The 17,657-nt window shown below is 50.2% G+C and overlaps 1 protein-coding gene across 13 annotated transcripts in view; it reads right to left on the reverse strand.

The window, feature by feature from the left end:
- Window positions 1-17,657, reverse strand: part of CADPS (calcium dependent secretion activator) — a 294,058-nt gene that overhangs the window by 146,487 nt on the left and 129,914 nt on the right. For all 13 annotated transcript variants that reach the window (XM_064156993.1, XM_064156990.1, XM_064156994.1 and 10 more), the window contains exon 6: window positions 12,731-12,852. In XM_064156993.1, the coding sequence (XP_064013063.1) occupies window positions 12,731-12,852 (122 nt within the window). The remainder of the gene's footprint in view (window positions 1-12,730; window positions 12,853-17,657) is intronic.

Raw genomic sequence — 17,657 nt, forward strand, 5'->3', positions numbered from 1 at the left:
GTTGGACTCGATGATCTCTTTGGGTCCTTTCCAACCCCTAACATCCTGTGATGCTGTGGTAGAATGCATTGAACCACAGCCAGTTTGGGGATCTTGGGTTGGAGACAGTTACAGACTGGTTTGTGGCTCAATGTAAACCTCAGATGAGGTCAGCTGAGTCCATCTAAAACACTTAACCCAGTGGGCAATACATCATCTGAAGAGATACTGTTACTGGAAGATGAAAAACTACTGAGTCAGAAGCAAAGCAGGATGCTGAGCAAAGGCAGCAAAGAAGAGAGTGCACACTGCCTGCTCTGCCGTGCTCAGAGGGTGCATCACATTGTGGAGGAAGCCTCCTCAGTCTGGAGAGGACAAGGCTCCCAGGTGACCTTCTTGTGACCTTTCAGTAACTTAAGGGGGCCTACAAAAAGGCTGGGGAGGGACTTTTTATGCTGTCAGGTAGTGATAGGACTAGGAGGGGATGGAAAAAAAGCTAGAAATGGGCAAATTCAGACTGGATGTTAGGAAGTTCTTCACCATGAGGGTGGTGAGAGGCTGGAATGGGTTGCCCAGGGAGGTGGTTGAGGCCCCATCCCTGGAGGTATCACAGTATCACAGTATCATCAGGGTTGGAAGAGACCTCACAGATCATCAAGTCCAACCCTTTACCACAGAGCTCAAGGCCAGACCATGGCACCAAGTGCCACGTCCAGTCCTGCCTTGAACAGCTCCAGGGACGGCGACTCTACCACCTCCCCGGGCAGCCCATTCCAGTGTCCAATGACTCTCTCAGGGAAGAACTTTCTCCTCACCTCCAGCCTAAATCTCCCCTGGCACAGCCTGAGGCTGTGTCCTCTTGTTCTGGTGCTGGCCACCTGAGAGAAGAGAGCAACCTCCTCCTGACCACAACCTCCCCTCAGGTAGTTGTAGGCTGTGGGCAGCCTGCTCTAGGGTAGGGTGTCCCTGGCCATGGCAGGGGGGTTGGAATTAGATGATCCTTGTGTTCCCTTCCAACCCTGACTGATTCTATGATTCTAAGTACAGCAGGTGTTGGTTCCCCCCCCCAGCAGCAGCTATCCCCTGGCCAAGCAGCAAGTCATTTAATGCCTTTGGTGGGTTTTGTGGGACTGAGTTGGGGTTTCACATGCTGCGGAGGGCCTTGAATGGAACTATGGCTTCCAGGAAAGGATTTGAATCTTTAGCTGTCAGGAGAGGATACTGTGATATGAGATTGATCACACTTGTGGAAACCCACAAATTTAAGGGACTGTAATACATTGCACATGTGGCTGTGTCACCTGCCTTGGAATCCTGATACTGTAACAAGAAGAGATCTAATTAATACTCAGTGGAATTGGACTTTCATTTGCCTCACTTCAATTCAGAGGCAGCAAGCAGATGAAATGAAGCCTACCCTAAGAGCACCCCTGTCTTTCCACTGCTAGAGAGGGGTGCTGGAGATGTGCAGGGGGCACAGAAAAGACCCCAAATGAAAAACCTCCAAGATTATACATAGATGGAGAGAACCTTCTGTGTTTCTGCTCCTGTGAAAAGGTCCTTGGCTAAGAAATAGAGTTCAGGTGCTGAGGAAGGCACCTTCTTGCTCTGCCTGTGCAAACGGATTGAGTTCTCAAGAGCTGCTCAGCCTCCTCTGAGATTCCTCCCACAGTGAAAGTTGGATGTGTTTACTCATCTTCAGATCAGGACAACCAAAGTGATCAGACACAGAGTGACAATGGGGACTATTTTTGTTCATGCTGTTTCCTCTCCTCCCTTTCTGCTAGCAGAACAGGCTTTCAGTCCCATCCACTCGGAAGAGGCTGAGCTGAAGTGGGAGTGACAGCACAAACAGATTTGATTCCTCTTAGACTTTCCCAAGCAGACTTTGTAAGGGTGGCAAAGCCTGGTTTCACCAGTGCAGCTACTGTGCAGGTGACCAGCAAGTCATCAATCCCTGCAAGCACTCACCAGCAGAGGTGGCTGTTACCTGCCTGCCCCTGGAGCTATGTTACACCAAGTGAGGCCAAGCCTCCACACAGAGTACTGACATCTGCTCCGATGGGATAACCCAGGGGCTCTCTGAGTGAATCCACCATTTCTCACGACACTCTAATCCCTGCTGAGCATATAATGCTCCCTCTGCTAAAAAAAAAGCACCAGCAGTAATTCTTTTGTTTAAAAAAGGGGGGTATTTTGCCTCCAAACAACCCTTCAGAAAACACTCTGGTGTTACCCAAAAGGTGAGCAGAGACAGCACAGCCCTAGGGACTGAGCATCTCCTAGCAGCAGCTGAGGATGCCTTCCAACCTCCAGCATGCCATGGACTGTCCATTTTTCATTCCCAAGGCTCTGAGACACAATGTTAGGTGTCGTGTGTGCAGACAACATCTTGCTTAACATCATGCAGTCGACAGAACCAGACAGCTGATAAAAGGCACCATCCAGGAGCTGCAACTCCCACATCCTCAAACTGGCTACGGCAAGGCAAGGGCTGCTGGCTGAGACAGAAATGTGTCTGGGAGAGCATCACATCTGCGCCTGAGTGTGCAAGGTGCAGAAGGAACAGGGTAAAGCTGAAGGAGGCTGCAGCAAAGCAAAGCCTGGGGAGGTCTGCTCTTGATCTGCTTGTGGTTCTCACACAGTCCCTGCAGACCCCGCTCCTGTGCCAGCACCGTGTCACTCGGCTGTCAGGGCACCGCAGCCAAGAAGAGCTGCTGAGGCTGACGGCACAGCTTTGGGAACCCAGAAAAGGATGATCTGTGCTGTACGGGAAATACAGAGCTCAGTTTCAGTGCGATGTGTTTCCTAAGCATAGCTGATGTGCGGGAGAAGCTGCGAGAAGGGATGGGAGGTGGATTTAACCGCATAATAGCTATTTACGGCCACGAGATGGCATTCCTGCCCCAGAGATGTCCCTTTGCCATGCCTCGCCCAGCCCTGCCTCACCTCCCAGGACCACACTGCTCTCGGGCTGTGCTCCGCCGCAGCAGTCCCGTGGCTGGTTGGGGTAAGACTTGATGGCAACGCTGCTCACGGCAGGCGTGGGGTTATGCACAGGGCAAACAGGCAGCGCGACTACCTAGCGTGATCTGAATGCAGACTGCTACTCAAACGCCTGTGCTCTCGCTTAATACTGGGATAGCACAATTGGAAGAGAAAAGCTCAGCAGGAGGAAATGGAAATGTAAGCCCAGAAACCTTATACTGGGAAGTCTGAACTGAAAACATAAATGCTTTTCCAAGGGCTTCCTACTGTATGTGCTTCATCAGTATAGCTGCTTCGGGTACAGCACCGCTTAGGGATTCATTCAGGAGGTTATTCTGCCCCTGGACTCAGCACTGGTCAGGCCATGCCTTGAGTGCTGTGTCCAGTTCTGGGCTCCTCAGTCCAAGAGAGATGTACTGGAAGGTGTCCAGAGAAGGGTAATGAAGCTGGTGAGGGGCCTGGAACACAAACCCTATGAAGAGAGGCTGAGGGAGCTGGGGGTGTGCAGCCTGCAGAAGAGGAGGCTCAGGGCAGAGCTCATTGCTGTCTACAACTACCTGAAGGGAGGTTGTAGCCAGGTGGGGTTGGTCTCTTCTGCCAGGAAACCATCAATAGAACAAGGGGACACAGTCTCAAGCTGTGCCAGGGCAGGTCTAGACTGGATGTTAGGAGGAAGTTGTTGGCAGAGAGAGTGATTGGCATTGGAATGGGCTGCCCAGGGAGGTGGTGGAGATGCCATCCCTAGAGGTGTTCAAACAAAGCCTGAATGAGGCACTTAGTGCCATGGCCTAGGGCTGGGTGCTAGGCTGGACTGGATGAGCTTGGAGGTCTCTTGGACGTCTCCCTAAGGCATGGCCTAATTTTATTTCAAGACACCAAACATGAGCATTAAAAAAGACCACTGAATGTATCTTAGGGCTTCTGTTTTGCACTCCTCCTCTTAATTTAGTACTATTTCAGATCACTGAATCTCTCTCATTGCAATGCCCTTTTGGTCTTTACCATCCCATCTTAAGGTCACATGCAGAGGAGCGATGAAGCAGATGGGTGTCGATGAAAATTGCCTTGAGCATCATCACACCTCCTGGAATACTTAGATGTGAATGTAGGTGCTAGCACAGGAATACATAATTCCCAAGTGCATAGGAGCACTCAAGGAATTAAGACAGCTGGCAAGAAAACAGAGACACTCATCTGTGCAAGCGAAGGTGCAGGAGCTCAACCCGTTCCGAGACACCAGAGAACCCATGTGGAAGCAATGCTGTGTATGCTCTAAAGGTCAAGGCAAACACAGCCAGAACTTGCACTTGTCACCAGAGCAAGAGGTAAGTCTATAGAATCATAGAATCAACCAGGTTAGAGGAGACCTCCAAGCTCATCTAGTCCAACCTATTGCCCAGCCCTGGCCAATCAACCAGACCGTGGCACTAAATGCCCCACCCAGGCTTTGCTTCAACACCTCCAGGGGTGGCGACTCCACCACCTCCCTGGGCAGCCCATTCCAATGGCTGTTGGGGTTTGGGCAGCGCTGAGTGACTCGAAATAAGAGAGCAAGAGGGGTAACATTAGGACACAGAGAAGGATATGAGATAAGGAGTGCAGCTTCAGGGAAAACAACCTTGAAACGTTGGCAGAAAAGCTGCAAAGTAAGCTGTGTGAGAGGACTAAGGGGGGGCAGTCAGGCAGATTTGCTGCTAGGCTGTGTGCACAGCCCATAATCTGTTGTGCAACCTATCAGAATTATACACATTGTATTAGCTCTCTGTATAAGCATTGCTTTTAGCTGCAATAAAGGTTTGACTTGTGCATCATATTGGTGTCACAGCGTTGCTCTGGTCCCTGCGTGATCTAGGCAACCCTGGCAAATCTCTCTGTGAAGAACTTCCTCCAAGGTCCCCGCAGAGGGACCTGGCCAGGCTGGATGGGTGGGCAGAGGCCAATGGGATGAGATTTAACAAGGCCAAGTGCAGGGTTCTACACTGTGGCAACAACAACCCCAAGCAGTACTACAGGCTGGGGACTGAGTGGCTGAGAGCATCCAGGCAGAGAGGCAGCTGGGGGTGCTGGTAGAGAGTAGCTGAAGATGAGCCAGCAGTGTGGGCAGGAGAGCCAATGGCATCCTGGGCTGGCTCAGGAGCAGTGTGGGCAGCAGGACAAGGGAGGTTCTTCTGCCCCTGGACTCAGCACTGCTCAGGCCACAGCTTGAGTGCTGTGTCCAGTTCTGGGCTCCTCAATTGAAGAGAAATGTTGAGGTGCTGGAAGGTGTTGAGAGAAGGGCAGCAAGGCTGGTGAGGGGCCTGGATCACAGCCCTGTGAGGAGAGGCTGAGGGAGCTGGGGTGGTTTAACCTGAAGTAGAGGAGGCTCGGGAGTGACTTCATTGCTGTCTACAACTACCTGAAGGGAGGCTGTAGCCTGGTGGGGTTGGGCTCTTCTCCCAGACAACCAGCAACAGAACAAGGGGACACAGTCTCAAGTTGTGCTGGGGGAGGTCTAGGCTGGATGTTAGGAGGAGGTTGTTGTCAGAGAGAGTGATTGGCATTGGAATGGAGTCACCATCCCTGAAGGTGTTCAAGAAAAGACTTAGTGCCATGGTCTGGTTGATTGTCTAGGGCTGGGTGCTAGGTTGGACTGGATGATCTTGGAGGTCTCTTCCAACCTGGTTGATTCTCTTATTCTAATATCAAGCCTATACCTCCTCTGGCACAGCTTGAGACTGTGAACAAGTCTGTGTTCTTCAACACAGGTTCTCCTATAACACTTACAGTAACAGGAGAGAGGAGGGACTGTGTTAAGGCTTTTGGGGGCTGGACCATGCCTGGGCTCACCATTTACAGTCCCAGCACTGCTGCACTACTCTCTGGGAGGCTGCACCCTGGTGATGGAGCCATCTGAGTGCCACTGAAGGTGCAGGAATCTCTATGGGGCTTTGCTTTTATTCTGGGGAAAATTTCACCTGCTTAATCTAAAGGAGAATTTTGGTCCCTCAATGGTCCCTGATTGCTGAGCTGTGCAAGAACCACTCCTGCAGAGCAGCTAGAAGGAAGCAGCAGGAGGAGTTCTGACTTCCTAATTAAAAAGGCCAATAAATCACTTGTGTGAAGACTTCCCATAACAGATCACAGGCTTGCACCTGGGTAATAACTTTGTAGTGCTTTTTTTGCTGTGCTTAATGACTTGTCCACAGCCTCCACTTTAAGAAATGGGAATGTTGTAACATAAATCTCAGGACCATTATGGAAATATTATCACAAGCACAAAAGAGGATTTGAAGAGCAGGTCAGACCAAACTAGCAGCAGAACCCTTCAGGTGCAAAGACATGCACAGTTTCATCAGAAATTTGGCTCCCAGACACACTACAGGTGAAGAAATCTTGTGTGGGGGATCGGACACTGCTTTGTACCCTTCAGCCTGGGACAGAGAGGCTAAAAGCAACTCCCCTCAAGTTCCTGTCACTGTTAGCTTTTAGCTCAGCAACACAGAGTGTCTGCACTCTGCTCACAGAGAGAAAAGCCAAAGATCTCTCCTGGAAGACATTCCCTCAACAGATGTCTTGGGGCAGACCAAGCCCCTGCTTAGAGCCTCACGGCAGGGATGAGGACTGTATCTCAGAAGTGACAGTGCCTGATGTCAGCTGTTTCCAGGGCTCAGTCAGCTACTTAGACACACACATAATGCTCCTGGAGGTTTCCTGAGGAGAAGAGCTGTAAACATCTGCACAGCTGTGAAAAGAAGCCATACAACTGGAAAGGCAAGCTAAAATTAATGAAAAGCTATTTCCTAAAATTACCTCTTGATTTTGTGGGCTTTCTTCCACCCAGCACCATGAATTCTGCTTACACAGGGCTCAGCTAGGCACGAAAGTTAACTAGCTAAGGAGTGCTTAAAATCCTGTAGCCACACAGCTCTTCTGCCTGAGCTCTGCTGTGCTGTACCGTTCAGTTCTGGGCTCCCCAGTTTCAGAGGGACAGGGATCTGCTGGAGAGGGTCCAGCAGAGGGCTATGAGGATGATGAGGGGACAGGAGGGCATGGCTGATGAGGAGAGGCTGAGGGACCTGGGGCTGCTTAGTCTGGAGAAGAGAAGACTGAGAGGGGATTTGATAAATGTCTATAAGTATCTGAGGGCTGCCAGGAGTAGGGGGGACAGGCTCTGCTCACTGCTCCCTGGGATAGGACAAGCAGCAATGGGTGTAAGTTGCAGCAAAAGAGGTTCTGCCTCAACACAAGGGGGAACTTCTTTACTGTAAGGGAGGTCCCAGAGCACTGGAACAGGCTGCCCAGAGAGGCTGCAAGGTCTCCTTCTCTGGAGGCTTTCAAGGCCTGTCTGGATGTGTTCCTCTGTGATCTGTGTTAGATAGCATTGTCCTGCTCTGGCAGGGGGGGTTGGACTCGATGATCTCCTTGGGTCCCTTCCAACCTCTAACATCCTGTGATCCTATGAACAGCTCTGAGTGTAGCATGGGCTGAGAGCACTCAGGTGAGCATGGTAAGTCTAAGGCAGCTGATTCTTCTGCCTGTCTTCAGAGTCCATCAGGCTGCCACAGCTGTCAGGACAGTGATGCTGAGACTGGTGGGCAACCTCTGGGGCTGCAGAACCACCTGTCAGCGAGAGACCTAACAGGCACAGCACCAATAGCTGCATCAAGAGACACACAACATGAATCATGGGCTAAACTCTGTTGTTTTTCACATCAGTACAAGCCACTTTGTTTTAGTGGAGTTAAATTAGTTCTACAGCATGTGGAGTATTTATTTGCAATTTATAAGTCACAAAAAGAACCTTTCTCATTTTATCACAGAGCCACACAGAATCACAGCATGTCAGGGGCTGGAAGGGACCTCCAAAGCTCATCCAATCCAACTCCCCTGCAGAGTAGGATCACCTACAGCAGATCACACAGGAACACACCCAGGCAGGATTTGAATATCTCCAGAGAGGGAGACTCCACAACCCCCCTGGGCAGCCTGTTCCAGTGTTCTGTCACCCTTACAGGGCAAAAATTCCTCATGTTTACATGCAACTTCCTGTGCCTCAGCGTCCACCCAGTGCCCCTTGTGCTGCCACTGGGCCTCACTGGCTCCAGCCTCCTAGCACTCACCCTGCACATCTTTATAAACATGAATGAAGTCTACCCTCAGGCTCCTTCTCTCCAAGCAGCACAGCCTCAGCTCCCTCAGGCCCTCTTCATAACAGAAATGTTCCATTCCCTTCATCATCTTTGTAGCTCTATGCTGGACTCTCCTTCTTGACCTGAGTGGTCCAGAACTGGGCACAGTACTCCAGATGCAGCCTCACAAGAGTCCAGGGAAGTGTTCACAGCATCTCCCAGCTAACCATGGCAGCAAAACACTGCCTGCAGTAAAACTCTCCTATTATGCTCCTACTCTGCACAACCACTGAGCATCGCTTCAAACTCTAGGGCCTGAGGCAGGGGATTCCAGAATGAAAAGACCAGATTATCCCCTTCCACAAAGACAGAAAGGACATCCCTGCTCATTACCCTCCCCTCCTGCATGGCTTCTCCCTTTGCCACTCAGTGCTCATTTCCCAGGAGACATGATTGAACGGAAGGATGCTATGGAGTTCCTGTTGCATCACAGGCAGGCAGGGGCCTCTGATGGATGCAAGACACTAATTTGAAATGAAGACCCTAACTGAGTGGTAAGCTTGGAGGTTTGTTGTAGGAATCCAAAGAAGGGCAGCCTGTTGTAGCAGAGATAAGCAGCTGAGCTGTTAGAGCACCTTGAAAGGAAACCAGGGAGCAGCATCAGCAGTGAGCACAAAGATAAAGTAGGGCACCTCTGTTTCATAGTGCGGTGGCTAAAGGAATGGAGATGGAGAGATTTATAACTTCATAAAGACATTACTTTATCAAGAGTGAATTTCTGGAGAGGGCACAAGGCCCAAGCTCTTGGGCATGACAAACAACTTAAAAATGGAGTCAGATGAGACTCGTTGAGTGTACACTCTCCAGCCCTGCCCTACAGCACATACGGAAGAAAATGGCATGGCGAAAAACAAAGCTCAGGCATTAAAGAGTCTTCTCTCCTCCTTCAAAAATAACAAGTTCCATGCTTGCTTCTCATACTCTGAGCTACTGCACTAGGACTGAGGAGGCCTCTATGAAAGGCAGGGGCATACAGCCTCAAAACAAAGAAACTTCCAGAGTCAGAGAGGCAGCCCACACAGAACCACAGAAACATTCAGGCTGGATCACCAAGTCCAACCCAGAGCCCTACTCTACAAGATTCACCTTAAATCACAGCCCCAAGCACCACATCCAAACCACCCTTTAAACACAGGCAGAGTGGGTGACTCCACCACCTCCCTGGGCAGCTCATTCCAGTCCCTGACCACTCTCTCTATGAAAAACTTTTCCCTAACAGCCAATCTAAATCTCCCCAGTCTCACCTTGAGGCTATTCCCCTTTTTCTGTCTCCAATTACCTGTGAGAAGAGACCAGCAGCAGCTTCTCCACAATGTCCCTCCAGGTAGCTGTAGACAGCAATGAGGTCTCCTCTCAGCCTCCTCTTTTTCAAACTAAACAGCTCCAACTCTTCTTTAGCATCCCAGAATGCCCAGAAATGTTGGCCAGCTTCTTTGCCCACCAGTTCTTTACTGCTTTTAATACACAGTCTCAAGTTGTGCCAGGGGAAGTCTAGGCTGGATGTTAGGAGGAAGTTGTTGTCAGAGAGAGTGATTGGCATTGGAATGGGCTGCCCAGGGAGGTGGTGGAGTCACCATCCCTGGAGGTGTTGAAGCCAAGCCTGGCTGAGGCACTTAGTGCCATGGTCTGGTTGATTGTCTAGGGCTGGGTGCTAGGTTGGCCTGGATAATCTTGGAGGTCTCTTCCAACCTGGTTGATTCTATGATTGACTGCTCCAAGCACAGGTCACAGCTTAAATGTATCTCTAAAGTTCACAGGACAGAGGTGTTGTGGCTGGACCCTCTGTGCTGTTCTGAGCCTGTGCAAACAGCAGCATTGCTAACACAGCTCCTGCACGGGCAGGGCGTGAGTTGTGCGGAGCAAGCTAACCACTGTGCTTTGCAGAGGGCAGACACCAGGCAACACCTGGGGAAGCAGGGGGATATAAACCCCTCAGTGTTCTGCAACAACGCAGTTCTAGCACAAAAAAGCATAAAAAGCACTAGAACAGGCTCCCCAGAGAGGCTGTGGAGTCTCCTCCTCTGGAGACTTTCAGGGCCTGTCTGGGTGTGTTCCTCTGTGATCTGTTCTGGATTGTATGGTCCTGCTCTGGCAGGGAGATTGCACTCAATGATCTCCTTTGGTCCCTTCCAACCCCTAACATCCTATGATCCTGTGATCCCATGAAATCCTGCTCACACTGGGATTTGGGATGTTTTGTAGAGGCATCTGTGGGTTAGGGCGTAACACAAAGGCTTTTTCTTACACAACTTATTAAAAGCATTACCAATAATACATGGCAAGGCTGATCTGAAATAACCCTTTGCTATTTCAGGCCTGGCTTTCTCTGGATCTGTGCCATCCCCTGTACCCGTGCTGAGGCAGATAATCCTGACACGAAAGGATTTGGCTTAAAATGTCAGGAATCCAAGATGGAGCCTGAGAAGAAACAGAAGAGCAATATCTACTGCTGCCCCAAGAGCCACACTCCTCAGACAGGACTCACCTGGTCAGTTGGTGTGCGTGGCTGCTAACCCTGCTGCCACCTGTGATGGTTTGGGAGTTACCCACCCCCCCAGCTCTTAAAAGCAGGGCTCAGGGGTGACCTCATTGCTGTCTACAACTACCTGCAGGGAGGTTGTAGCCAGGTGGGGTTGGTCTCTTCTCCCAGGCAAGCAGCAACAGAAGAAGGGGACACAGTCTCAAGTTATGCCAGAAGTATAGGCTGGATGTTAGGAGGAAGTTGTTGCCAGAGAGAGTGATTGGCATTGGAATGGGCTGCCCAGGGAGGTGGTGGAGTCACTGTGCCTGGAGGTGTTGAAGCAAAGCCTGGCTGGGGCACTTGGTGCCACGGTCTGGTTGATTGGCCAGGGCTGGGTGCTAGGTTGGCCTGGATGATCTTGGAGGTCTCTTCCAACCTGGTTGATTCTCTGATTCTCCAGGCAGCCAGTGCACAGAGAAGGTGAGTGCAAGGGACTTGCATAACTCATCCCACACCGCAGCATTCAGAACTGGCTGCGTTTTCCCGAGGGCTGATGGCTTGGTGCCCAGACACTGTACATTTCATTATGATAAAAAGACCCATTCGATTAAAGAGCTCACTCCTGTAGCCCTTATTTCCAAAACAATGCTTGTATAAGTGGCTCTCTGGCTGACAGCAAGAGAGCTTGCATAAGAAAGGGCAGTCTCCTTCAGCAAAAGTAGGATGAAGAGAGCAAGCTAAACAAGCAAGGCTAACCCAGCAGAAGTGTGCTTTTCAGTATGGCTAGGAGTAATTTCCCCTAAACAGAGCTCAACTTTCTCCAGTGAAGCAATAAAAATACCTAAAATAGTGACAACTGCAGGTTCTGATGGAAATTTTCCTCCAAGCATAGCTCTCCTACTTCCTCCTTTGTGGCAGATTTTGAAGCGTTTTGAAAAGTAAGCCAAGCTGCAGCACGTTCCCTGATTGGGAATATTGTTTTTAAGCCACTTACTGCAGATTTCAGTGCAGGGCACAAGGCATCAGCAGTTTCTATGCCTCCACGGGAGGGCAACCATAGAGGGAAGGCAGCCTGCCTGTGGCTCTGCTCTCCTGATGCATCAGCGGGGTTCAACTGCCTGCCTGCAGCGCTTGTGCACTCACGTTTAATGCAGTCGGGTGGCTTTGGCTTTCTTTCCACGAGCCTGCCAAGCTCCTGGTGAAATGCTGCTGGGGAGTAGTCACTCAGAGGGAATGGAATATGGGAACACAGAGCAGCAACGACCCCTCCTGCACTGCTCCCAACCGCTGGAGGAAGCTTCATCTTGCCTTGGCAATTCTCCACCGTGAGGACGTACAAGGAGAACTTCAGTGTAAAATCTCTGCAGTGAAGCAGAGAGGAACTGACTACAGACAGTGCCCCAAAGTAACTAATTCCACAGCTTGGAAAGGAAATAAGCAATTCAACATTTTCTCCTTCCAAATTGTGCTCAGCCCAGCAGACAAATTAAGAAAGATCAATCACTACTTATAACATTATCTAGGTAGGATGGAAAAGCCACACATGGTGCCAAGGCTGAGGACTTGGGGACCCAGGGCAAAGAGAACAGAACAAGTTTCTGTCTTTGAACTGGACAAAAGCAGAGAGACTTCACATGAGGCTTTAACTGGCTGTCTTGAGGCTTTCCCCAGCTCCCCTCTCCCACTTCTGGTTGTGGCTGCTGAAGTGTGTCCCCACCAGCTGTTCCTGTTTCTCATAGGACCACCAAAACCCTGATAGTGCGGATGAGATTATGTACCTATGCTTGATGGCACTGATTCAGACTCACACTCAGGCAAGCATTTATCTAAGCACATGCTTAACTCCATCCCTACTTAGCCAAGCACTTATGTTTAGACACACATTTCTGTCTCTACAAGAGGTTACAAGGGACATAAGCCTGTCATTAGCACTGTTTTTCTCAGCCAGGGCTTATGTGCCGTTCTTAGTCACAGGACAACACTCTGCATACATGGAAGGCCACATTTCTCCTCTGAGTTTGAGTCCCCTCTGGCCTCACCAAGCCAGTGACAGAGCTCTGCTCAGCCACTCGGTAGTGCAGAGGTAGGGGAGAGGTGATCATGTGGAGAGAGCAAAAGGCAAAGGGAAACTTACGTTGGCTTTGAGGCTTCAGCCTGGTCAGTCTGCAGCTTCTCCCCTCCTTCGACTTCCATGGTGCAGTACACAATGCGGTTGGGGGCCAGTGACTTCAGACCCTGCACCTCCATGATGACAACCTGCAGGGCAAAGACAAAGGAGTGTAAAAGGAGCAGCCTCCTTCAGACTTTGCTCTGGATGTTGACCCCGCAGGGCCATGCAGCACCAGAGTCCTCTATGTGCTACTGAACGTCCATGATAAGAGGTGGGCACAGATAGTGCTGCTGCTCAGGCTCAGTGGAGACCACACCACTGTACAGAGACTAGCAGGCTTCCCTCTGACTGTATATGGACTTGGTGAAACCCTTGAGTGCTCAGGGCTATACCAAGTTTCAGGAGATGTGTCTCACAAACCCACTTGGAGGTGGTCTTAATACATGAAATCCAGGAGAAAACCTTACCCAGCTGCTCAGCTTGTGACAAATGCCTATTTTTAGGATTAATCTCAGAATAGTTTTGGGGTCTGACCTTTGAAGACCATCTTGTCCAACCACAAGACCATTGGCAGGGAGCTCTTTCACTAGGTCAGGTTTCTCAGTCCCCCATTCAACCTGATCTTGAACAGATCCAGGGGTGGAGCATCCACAGCTTCTCTCGGCAACCGGTTCCAGTTTCATCACTTTCACTGTAAAGGTTTTCTTCTTGATATTGAAGCTATTTATACTGAACTCTTCATCCTGTCACTACGGACACTGGTAGAAAGTTCCTCTCCAGCCTTCTTGTAAGAAATCATTTTTGTTAAGATCTCATCATCACTCTGTATTTCACTCTGAAATGGGTCAGGAAGCGGCTGCAGGGCTGGGCCCAGAGAGTGGCGGTGAATGGTGCCACATCCAGCTGGCAGCTGGCACTAGTGGTGTGCCATAAGGATAAGTCCTGGGCCCAGCCCTGTTCAATATCTTTATTGATGATCTGGATGAGGAGACTGAGTCCAGCATCAGCAAGTTTGCAGATGACACCAAGCTAGGAGCAGCTGTGAAGCTGTTGGAGGGCAGGAAAGCCACAAAGAGGGACCTGGACAGGCTGGATGGGTGGGCAGAGGCCAATGGGATGAGATTTAACATGGCTAAGTGCAGGGTTCTATGCTTTGGCCACAACAACCCCAAGCAGCACAACAGGCTGGGGGTTGATCAGCCAGGCAGAGAGGGAGCTGGGGGTGCTGGTAGAGAGGAGCTGAAGATGAGGCAGCAGAGTGCCTAGGTGGGCAGCAGAGCCAATGGCATCCTGGCCTGGATCAGGAGCAGTGTGGGCAGCAGGACAAGGGAGGTTCTTCTGCCCCTGTGCTCAGCACTGCTCAGGCCACACCTTGAGTGCTGTGTCCAGTTCTGGGATCCTCCATTCAAGAGAGATGTTGAGGTGCTGGAAGGTGTCGAGAGAAAGGCAGCAAGGCTGGTGAGGGGCCTAGAGCACAGCCCTGTGAGGAGAGGCTGAGGGAGCTGGGGGTGTGTAGCCTGCAGAAGAGGAGGCTCAGGGCAGAGCTCATTGATGTCTACAGCTACCTGAAGGGACATTCTAGCCAGATGGGGTTGGGCTCTTCTGCCAGGCAAGCAGCAACAGAACAAGGGGACACAGGCTCAAGCTGTGCCAGGGGAGGTCTAGGCTGGATGTGAGGAGGAAGTTCCTGGCAGAGAGAGTGATTGGCATTGGAATGGGCTGCCCAGGGAGGTGGTGGAGTCACTGTTTGTGGAGGTGTTGAAGCCAAGCCTAGATGAGGCACTTAGTGCCATGGTCTGGTTGATTGGCCAGGGCTGGGTGCTAGGTTGTCCTGGATGAGCTTGGAGGTCTCTTCCAGCCTCCTTGATTCTGTGATTCTCTGATCAAAGTTTCTATCAGGTAATTACCTTTTTTCTTTTCCCAATACATCCACATACCTAAGCATGTCTACAAGAACACTGTGGGAGTTTCTGCTCATGTTTCATTACAGCAATCTATGAAGTATATATGCAGAGGTTTAAAATTCCTCTCCTCAGGTCTTCTGATTCATCCTTGTGCTGAGGATCCCTTGCCCAGCACACAGACCTCCACAAAGCCTCTGATGAGAACATATTTTCAGTTAAAGCTCTCTTGCAGCAAGAGTGGAGGGCACAGACCTGCCAGCTCCTGCAGCCACTGCTTCACTGAGCTTCTGCTCCCCACCAGATGGGGTTCAGCTGGAGCAAAGTGTTTGACACACTCGGCTGTAAGGGCGAGTCCCTTCGTGCAGAGCTTGTGCAATGGAGAGCTCTACTGCTTTGTGATAGTTCCCTGCTCCTCCCTGTGGGAATGCTGAGAATTCAGGCTTGATTTGCTGCTGCTGCAGGCATCATTCCTGGGTTCATAGCCCTATTTTAAAATAAGACTGAGTGGCTTCAGCTATCTAATGAGCTAAACTCTGAGACTGAACAGCTAGCATTAAGTTTTGCATGGGCACATTTTGATACATATAATAAGAGATGCCTTAGGAAAAGAAATAAACAGGAAAACAAACAAAAATAGAATACTTCTATTTTCCTGCATCCTACATTTTTGACCCCAGCCTGGTAGCTGTTTTGACAACATAGCATAAACCCACTCGCTGACAGACAACAACAATCCTGTATGGGTGTGCTGATGACTCCTTGGGGTAAAAGTCTTGCCTAGACCCCAGATACATTTGCACAGAATGATTAAGTTGTCTGAAAACAGCTACTGCAGCAACACTTCTTCCAGGACTGAGACAGCCCATGTCAGAAGTAGCAGCAGGCCCCTGCAGCACTCTGCCTTCCCCTGAGCTCTACAGACAAACTGCTCAACAGAGTGCTGAGAAGAAAGTCAGTGCTCAACACAAGGCAAAGAGCAAGCTGGCAGAGCACAGCATTTCCACACAGACTGCAAACCAATCTGTTGGGTGCACTCAAACCCCAGCAAGTTTTAACAGTTTCCCAAAGTGGGAGCAAGGTGTGCAGGGAAGTGCAGTCACATCTCTAACTGGCAATAACTCAGTGCTGGGCCCTTTCATTTAAGGAAGATGTTGAGGTGCTGTAAGGTGTCCAGAGAAGGGCACCAAGACTGGTGAGGGGGCTGGAGCACAGCCCTGTGAGGAGATGGGGGTGTGCAGCCTGCAGAAGAGGAGGCTCAGGGCAGAGCTCATTGCTGTCTACAACTACCTGAAGGGAGGCTGTAGCCAGGTGGGGTTGGGCTCTTCTGTCAGGCAGCCAGCAACAGAAGAAAGGGACACAGTGTCAAGTTGTGCCAGGAGAGGTCTAGACTGGATATCTGTGGGAATGCAAAGTGGGAATGGAGTGAAGAAGGATAATAACAGGTGGATGCTGACCTTGGTTCCCCCCAGCTGCTGGCTGCCTTACCTCAGAAGGGATAGATAACAGACACCTCGGTAATGAGGAGAACAAGGCGTGGTTTATGCTGATGGAGTGGGCTGTCCTTGACTAATTATGCTAATGTGCAGGTGTGTGCCTTGTGGCCCTGAGGGGATATATTGAGAGCCAAATGATCAATAAAGCTCTCTGGCATAATTCACATTGAATCATCTGGAGCCCACATGGCACTGCCTTTGATCACACTGATCTGTGGGGCCTTGACCACCTTTCCCGCAGGCAAGCAAGCAGCTAATTCTGCAACAGATGTTGGGAAGAAGTTCTTCACAGAAAGAGTGATTGGCATAGGAATGGGCTGCCCAGGGAGGTGGTGGAGTCACCACCCCTGGAGGTGTTTAAAAGGAGACTGGATGAGGCACTTAGTGCCATGGGTTAGTTAGTTAGATGGGTTCAGTGATAGGTTGGACTCGATGATCTCAAAGGTGCTTCACTCACTACCACAATGCAGAGTTTTGAGGCTTTTGTTACATGTCAGCAAGAAATGCCAGACAGTTGATCTCACATAGTTTATTCCAGCAAGACAGTGAGACACCAGAAAGGACACAGTATATGACCACAGGGAAAGCTTCTAGTAATTCAGAGAGCAACCATTCCTATGGAGATGAGAAAGAGATTTCTATTGACCTCTCTCCATCTAACTTCACTTCTGTGCTGGTTTGAGGCCAACTGGAATATTCTAATGAAAGAAATTAGATAATTGGTTCTAAAAGAATGATAATAAAGTCTATATCACTCATTGGTTTGCTAAAAGGGATAAAATGACAAAGTATAAACAATTTGTCCCTCTTCTGTCTCAGAGCCCTTGCTCCGATCTGATATCTTCCACTAACAGATAACAAGTAAGCTTTGATGATTCTGCCTCTTTGCTCTCATCAGACACCACCTGGAGTCCTGTGTGCAGTTCTGGAGTCCCCAACACAAGAAGGACATGGAACTGTTGGAGCAAGTCCAGAGGAGGGCCATGAAGATGCTCAGAGGGCTGCAGCAGCTCTGCTATGAGGACAGGCTACAAGAGTTGGGGCTCTGCAGCCTGCAGAAGAGAAGGCTTCTGGGAGACCTTAGAGTGGCCTTCCAGTATCTGAAGGGGATAGGCTGGGCAGGGACTATTGAAAAGGTCTTGTAATGACAGGACAAGGAGGATGGGTTTAAACTGGCAGAGGGGAGATTCAAACTGGATGTTAGGAAAGGGTTCTTTGCAGTGAGGGAGGTGAGACACTGGCACAGGTTGCCCAGGGAGGTTGTGGAGCACAGAAGCACCCAATGTGATCAAAGATCACACTGGGTGCTTCTGTGCTCCACAACCTCCCTGGAGGTGTTCAAGGCCAGGTTGGATGAGGCCTTGAGCAATCTGTTCTAGTGGGAGGTGTCCCTGCCTATGGCAGAGGGTTGGAACTGGCTGATCCTTGAGGTCCCTTCCAATCTAAAGCACTCTATGATTCTATGGCTGTTTGTCTGTCTGGAGAGAGAGGGTAGCTTTGAGCCCTTTCTGGGCAGTTTCTTTGTCTGGGAGGGAGTTTGGGTTTCTGCATTAT

The sequence above is a fragment of the Pogoniulus pusillus genome, chromosome 16 (assembly GCF_015220805.1).
Source record: "Pogoniulus pusillus isolate bPogPus1 chromosome 16, bPogPus1.pri, whole genome shotgun sequence".
Taxonomy (NCBI): domain Eukaryota; kingdom Metazoa; phylum Chordata; class Aves; order Piciformes; family Lybiidae; genus Pogoniulus; species Pogoniulus pusillus.